The 6000-nt window shown below is 46.4% G+C and overlaps 1 protein-coding gene across 2 annotated transcripts in view; it reads right to left on the reverse strand.

Annotated features, from left to right (window-relative positions):
• The window catches only part of PIK3R1 (phosphoinositide-3-kinase regulatory subunit 1), a 59724-nt gene extending 53995 nt beyond the window's left edge, over positions 1–5729 (reverse strand). Inside the window, exons 1-2 of one of the 2 annotated variants that reach the window (XM_027671356.1) lie at positions 5633–5729; positions 168–920 (exon numbers count right to left, since the gene is read on the reverse strand). In XM_027671356.1, coding sequence (XP_027527157.1) covers positions 168–501 — 334 coding nt within the window. In that variant the 5' untranslated portion in view covers positions 502–920; positions 5633–5729. Of the gene's footprint in view, positions 1–167; positions 921–2074; positions 2155–5632 lie in introns of those variants that run through there. The other variant, XM_027671357.1, reaches the window with a different exon arrangement.
• Between the last annotated feature and the right edge of the window lie 271 nt (positions 5730–6000).

Consider the following 6000-nt stretch of genomic DNA (forward strand, 5'->3'; position numbering starts at 1 on the left):
AAATATTACTAAGTAGAAACAATTCTTAATTGACTGAAATGAGCCATGCACTAAAAAAAGCTGACCAGCAGGTGTTAATACACATCAATGTACAGTCAGACAAGTCTATGAAACAAAAATATACGAAACCATGGAGGACACACACATTTTCTCAGAACAGTACTAACCTTGTTGCTCACTCTCTGCTTCAGCTTTTGCAGGACCTGGTGCTACTGGAAGAGGCCGAGGAGGACGAGGCTTTGGAGTTGGGGGAGATATTTTTTTTCTTCCAATGTACTCTACATAAGTTCCTGGGAAATCTCCCCTCTCCCCTGTGGTTTCATTAAAGCCATTTAACCAACCAATTTCCTCAGGCTTTGCTTCTTCCCCTTCACTAAATCCAAGTGCTAGTAAGGTACCTTTATTCACAGTTAATATATCTCCCAAGTGCAAGTCAATGTCTTCTTCTCGCTCTTTTTTGTAGTCATATAAAGCTCTATATTGATATCCCTCAGCACTCATCTTGGCAAACGATTTAACATTCAAAAGTGTTATTAAAAGGTCAAAATGCGATTGTTCGGTTATATTTTAATGTACAGAGAAATTCAAGACTTATTAAATGGGATAGTGAAAATGTCTCTTAAGTAACAAAATCCACCAGAGAATCAAGAAGCACCAAGATTTATCATTTCACTGCTGATGTATTTACTGATGTATTTATTCTGAGTCACTGACTGTTGACAAAGTAAGTGTTCCACTATTTCTGCGTGTGGCAATATTCTTCCAATTAGTTCCTTTCCTGGGCTTGCTGGCACTTCTGTGTCTCCACGCGCAAGTTCAGCTGACTCTTGTAGACAGTCACACCTTCTTCAGATGTATTTGCCACAGACTGCCCACATACCTTAAAAATTCTGCCACCAAACTCAGCACACATGCTTTTCCTAGAAAGAGAAGAGAAAACTGATGAAACCACTTCAGATTCTCTTGATGACTGTGAACTTGGGATTCTACTTATGACTTAAGCTTACTGCAACCCTGGCAAGGACTGTGTCCCACAAAAGAGTCCTATGTAACAATAAAATAAAGTGACCTCACAAAAAAATCTCCAGGTAACGTTTACATTTTTGTAAAGGATGTATGTCAAATTACTCAAATCAGATTTGCACTCCTGCAGTCTGAGGCTTCCTTCTCTGTCACTTACGGCAACTGAAGTCTCAGGATGAGAGGGCTAAGCCCTGTAGCTATCCCTGTAGTGCAATATCTAACCTCTCAGCAAGATTTTACATATTATCTGCCTGAAGACAGACAACCACAGCCCTTTTCCACAAAAGGTCAGCCAGGATGGGGGGGGGGGGAGCTCGTGGTAATTAGCATTGACCACTGGGGTATTCATTCTCCTCCTGTTTATGACAAGGATAAGGATGGGCAACAATCTCCATCCCAAAGCATATATTTCAAAATCCTTTGGAAGAAGGGGTCTTTTCATAATCTGTAAAAGAACCGAAAAGTCCAAAATGTTTTTACTTGATGACTACCATATTGCCTTTTTTATTTTTCCAAATGAGGGACTTCCCCTCTCCTTCATCTTCCAGATGATTTTTAATGAGTTTATGGTATAATACTAGAAAAACAATCAGCAACTGAAACAGGCACACCCAGACCACCTAAGCAGCCCTATCAGGAGTAGAGTATCAGGGTGTATGCTTAAATTACACTAAAGGCAAGAGAATACAGGCCTGAACATTTGGCTTAAGGTTGCCCAACCATAAAGTGAAAAGAAAAAATATTACTAAAAAGCAAATCTATTTGGCAAACAATTGCTTAAAGACATACAGAACAGTGAAAGCTTTCTAAATGTTATTTCAACTGTTACTCATTTTTATATACTTAAAAAGACAAGCCCAATCATACTTTAAAATGCTATATTGGAAACCAGAAAGAGTTAACTCCTCAAAGTTGCACGGAAACTCCTAAACTACATCTGAATAAAATACCCAAGGGAGCTGTGTAATACCAGCAGGTAAAATATTGACTTTGTACTACGTACTAAGTGTACAGAAAGCTGATTTTTTTTTGGTGAAACATTCCCTTTTACCTTGTAAAGGGACACCAGTAGACAGGGCTGGAACATCTGACAGCTCTTTTCCACACCACTTTTTCTAATGTCTCAGTCATCAAGTCCTTTGCAATATGACTAGCTGACAAGCTAAGAAGTGTTTATAAGAATGCATATGGGCTTCCTTTGCTAGTGAATGAACCTGATCCCTAATTTGTATGTGGCTCCTCTTCAGTTCATCAGGTCCCTGCCACATGTTGCTCAACATCTCTTGTGACAGAACACGGAAAAAGAATCTTGTTAAATTCTTGAAGAACTTCCTTATCATTCCTTGCAACCAGTTTTTGCTGTAGGAAAGAATTATCTGAGCCTGAATTAGACTTCCCTTTTCAAAAAGCCTGCACACAAGTATTTATTTTAATAACTTGCAAATCTACCCACGTGCATTAGGGATCCAGCTCCCATCAAAATTCTAATTAGAAATTTCTGCAGCCACTTCTGAAAAACCAAACTATGCTGCTTAGCTCATGCTACCAAACACCACAGACCTTACAATTAACGTGAATGGAGTTTCACTGATATTTTGTTTTCCTCTTCTACCAGAGAAAAGCCTGCTGACAAGAACTGAGGAAACAGCACAAATGTCAGTGTATCAATTAAATAGCAGATAAGCCTTTCCAAAAGCGTGGGTTTCTCCCATTTCATGTAGCAAGGCAACAAAACGCACCTACACACTTTAGATTTAAGTGGTGGAACGAATGAAAATGTTTCCAATCAAAACCAACCATGCACATAGCAAAACCTGTTAGAAAATTACCACTTTGACTACTTAAAATATTCTAAAATATTTATTTTCTTTTTAAGAAAGGTTCAACAAGTGCTCTGCTACAACTACTTATTTAACTCTGCCTCTAGGCATTTTGGCAGTCAGTGAAATCTTTTAAACACTGCATAATTGAACTGACTTGACCTATTCCTCTGATCTTTTATTATCAAAAGTATCATAGCAACTTTATGGCCATATATTTAAAATGAGTACTTGTGTTTCCTATGCATCATCTGAAAATACAGAACTGTAAATGTTGTACTAACATAAAAACTGCTTATGACAGTTTTAAAGCCTATTTCAAAAACTCAAAACATGCATCTGATTAGAAAAACTCAATGCAGTTATGGTAGTAAAGTTTCCCTAAATCCAGTTTCCTTGGGGCTCGGAGTTGCAGTACCTGTTCATACTCACTCATCAGCAGTGCCCTCGGTACAGGGCCCCCAGCATCTGACCTCCTGACTGATCTATGGTTCGTGTACCTGGAGACACTCCCAGGGTTGAGTCATTCTGAACTTCTTGAGTTTACCACTTTTTCTATTGCTACTAGGTTTAGGGACAAACTAAGACTCAGACTTCAAGAGTCTTGCAGATAGACCTAGCACAGGACAAACAGTTTTCCACAGCAGCTCAGTAACACTGTAGCATATCCAAAGAGCCCTCTTAGAAAGCTCTGCTAAGATCTGGTATAAACAAATTCCCTTTACTCCAAGTTACATGGCCTCTACACTCAGGCATTTTGACTCAAACTGACTTAAGGTGACAAGTCCTAAAATAAATAGCTTGGAGACCATCTTAAGTAGATTAAAAAACCAAACCAAACACTTCAGGGAAGAAACATTGTTATATTTGAGATGACGTATTACTGGATTTCCATTTGGCTGGTGGAACGGAAAAGGGGGAAGTATTGTAAGAGAATCAAATGTTCATTTGTTTTTTATTTACTAAGAGCTTGTTCCCACTGAAAGATTCCTGAGTTCAGACAGAATTTTGGTCTCTCAGCAGAATGGTTTATCTTGGGCATTTTAATAGTTATAAAATTTAAAATTCAACAGAAACATGCAAGACACTCCTGCAAATTTAAGTGGAAAAGGAAGGGGACATGAAAACTTCCTGTCCGCTATCCCATTCTTCCCGTTAAAAATGATGTCTGGCTTCCACTCCACTGGTACCCAAGCATTTCCTCCCACACAAGCTAGCATTCTTTTGGTGACTGAGTAAAAGAACTTCTACTCTGCATATCCATGTTAATACCGGCCCAACCAGAGGGGTGTGCATGTGTTACTGATACGGCACCCCTACCACAACAAGAAACAAAAATTTTCTTCACCTTTATATTAACATATTCAATAACCATATCTCCTTGTAGTGCCATCTCTCTTGTTCCAAAAATCCCTAGGGAAATAGTGCCTAACAAAAACTTCCCTTTCACTGCAGTATGAGCTTCGTAGACAGAAGAGCAGACCAACATACTTAGGGAGACACTGAAATAATGAGAATTGAAAGGTAAGCGGGGAACTTTGCTTGGAGACTGACTCTTCTCCCCACTAGGTGTCTACACACCTGTGACACACTGCAGTTATCTCTGAAGTAGGATGCTGCCGCTCTCCAAATGGAGATAACCGAGTTAAGTACCACATCGGAACACTATTTTCTGCAAGAAAGTGAGGTCCGTGATGTATCATGAAGTAATACCTTTATACCTCTTACAGTCTTTGAAATAATTATTTTGAGTCTGTGGAGATTCTACCACTGCAGAAGTTCAAAAACGTACACACGGAATAAGTACTGTAGACACTGTAAAGCACATCCCATTCTGAAATATCTCAGACTTTCTAAGGGCTGAAAAGACAGCAGGTGAGCATCAGGACTACTCCAGCAGAATCAATAAAATAATAATGATAATTTTAAAAACTAGGAAAACAGCAGAATTTGAGCTTCCACTCCATTTAAAAGGCCGGCAGGTTAATCACTCCGGAGACCTGCACTGACATGCAGCTCCCGCCGCAGAGCAGCCGCTGTTCCGGGGCCGGAGCTCGGGGGGCGCAGCCCCTCCAAAGGCAGGACAGGGCCGCGCCGAGCGGCGCTGCCCGGCGGCACGGGGACGGTGGCGGAGCCCTCGGCGGAGATCGGAGCACGGGCGGGCAGGACGCCGCTCCCGGCCCAGCGATCTGCACGGACACCCCTCCCACCGCCCCGGGACACAGCCCGGCGGGGACACCCGCCCGGCTCCCCACGGCGACCGCGGGGCCGGAGGTCCCAGGCAGCCCCGCGGTGGCCGCGCCGCGCCCACGGCACAGCACGGCACGGAACAGCCCGGCAGAGCTCGGCACGGCACGGAATAGCACGGAACAGCCCGACACAGCACGGCACGGAATAGCACGGAACAGCCCGACACAGCACGGCACGGAATAGCACGGAACAGCCCGACACAGCACGTCGCCCGCCCTGCTCGCCCAGGAAGAGCTGGGCTGGGGCGCCCCCAGCCGCGGGGGGAGAGGCTGCACTATCCCTGAGGCTCGGTCTCCGCCGCAGCGGGCGGCCTGTCCGAGTCTGCCGCGCCGGAGGGCTCGGCGGCGCCACAGCCCGCCTGCACGGAAGAAAAAGTTGCACGGGGCGGCGGCGGCGCTGCCGCTCGGGCGCTCACAGGCCGGAGCCCGGGTCCGCAGGCGGGTGGTCCCGCACAGCCCCCACCCCGCCCCGCTCCCCTGCCCCGGCAGCCGCCTGCGGGGCAGCGCTCTCTGCGGCGGATGCAGCAGGGCTCGCTTTACCTTAGCGGCATCTACGGCGCCGTCTCCTACTCCGTGCCCTCGCCGGGCAGCAGCAACCGCCCCGCCGCGCCGCTCTCCGCCGTGCGCCCGTTCCGCCGCGGTCCCGAACCACTGCCCCGGCCGCGCACGCCACCGCAGTGCCTCGGCAGCGCCTAGCCCGCCGCCGGCTCTACCCCCGCCCCGCCCCCGGCGCCTCCGCCAACCCGCGCCGCCCCCGCCCCCCGCCCCGCCCGCTGACTGACGGCGGCCGCCGGCTCGGCTCGGCTCGGCTCGGCTCCGCTCCGCTCGGCTCGGTCAAAGACGGCCTCGGCTCACCGGGGCTTGCTTGGCACAGCCCGACCCGCGGGGAACCCGAGGCGCGGTGCGGA

This window comes from Neopelma chrysocephalum, unplaced genomic scaffold (genome assembly GCF_003984885.1).
Source record: "Neopelma chrysocephalum unplaced genomic scaffold, ASM398488v2 Primary Assembly neopelma1_97102, whole genome shotgun sequence".
NCBI lineage: Eukaryota > Metazoa > Chordata > Aves > Passeriformes > Pipridae > Neopelma > Neopelma chrysocephalum.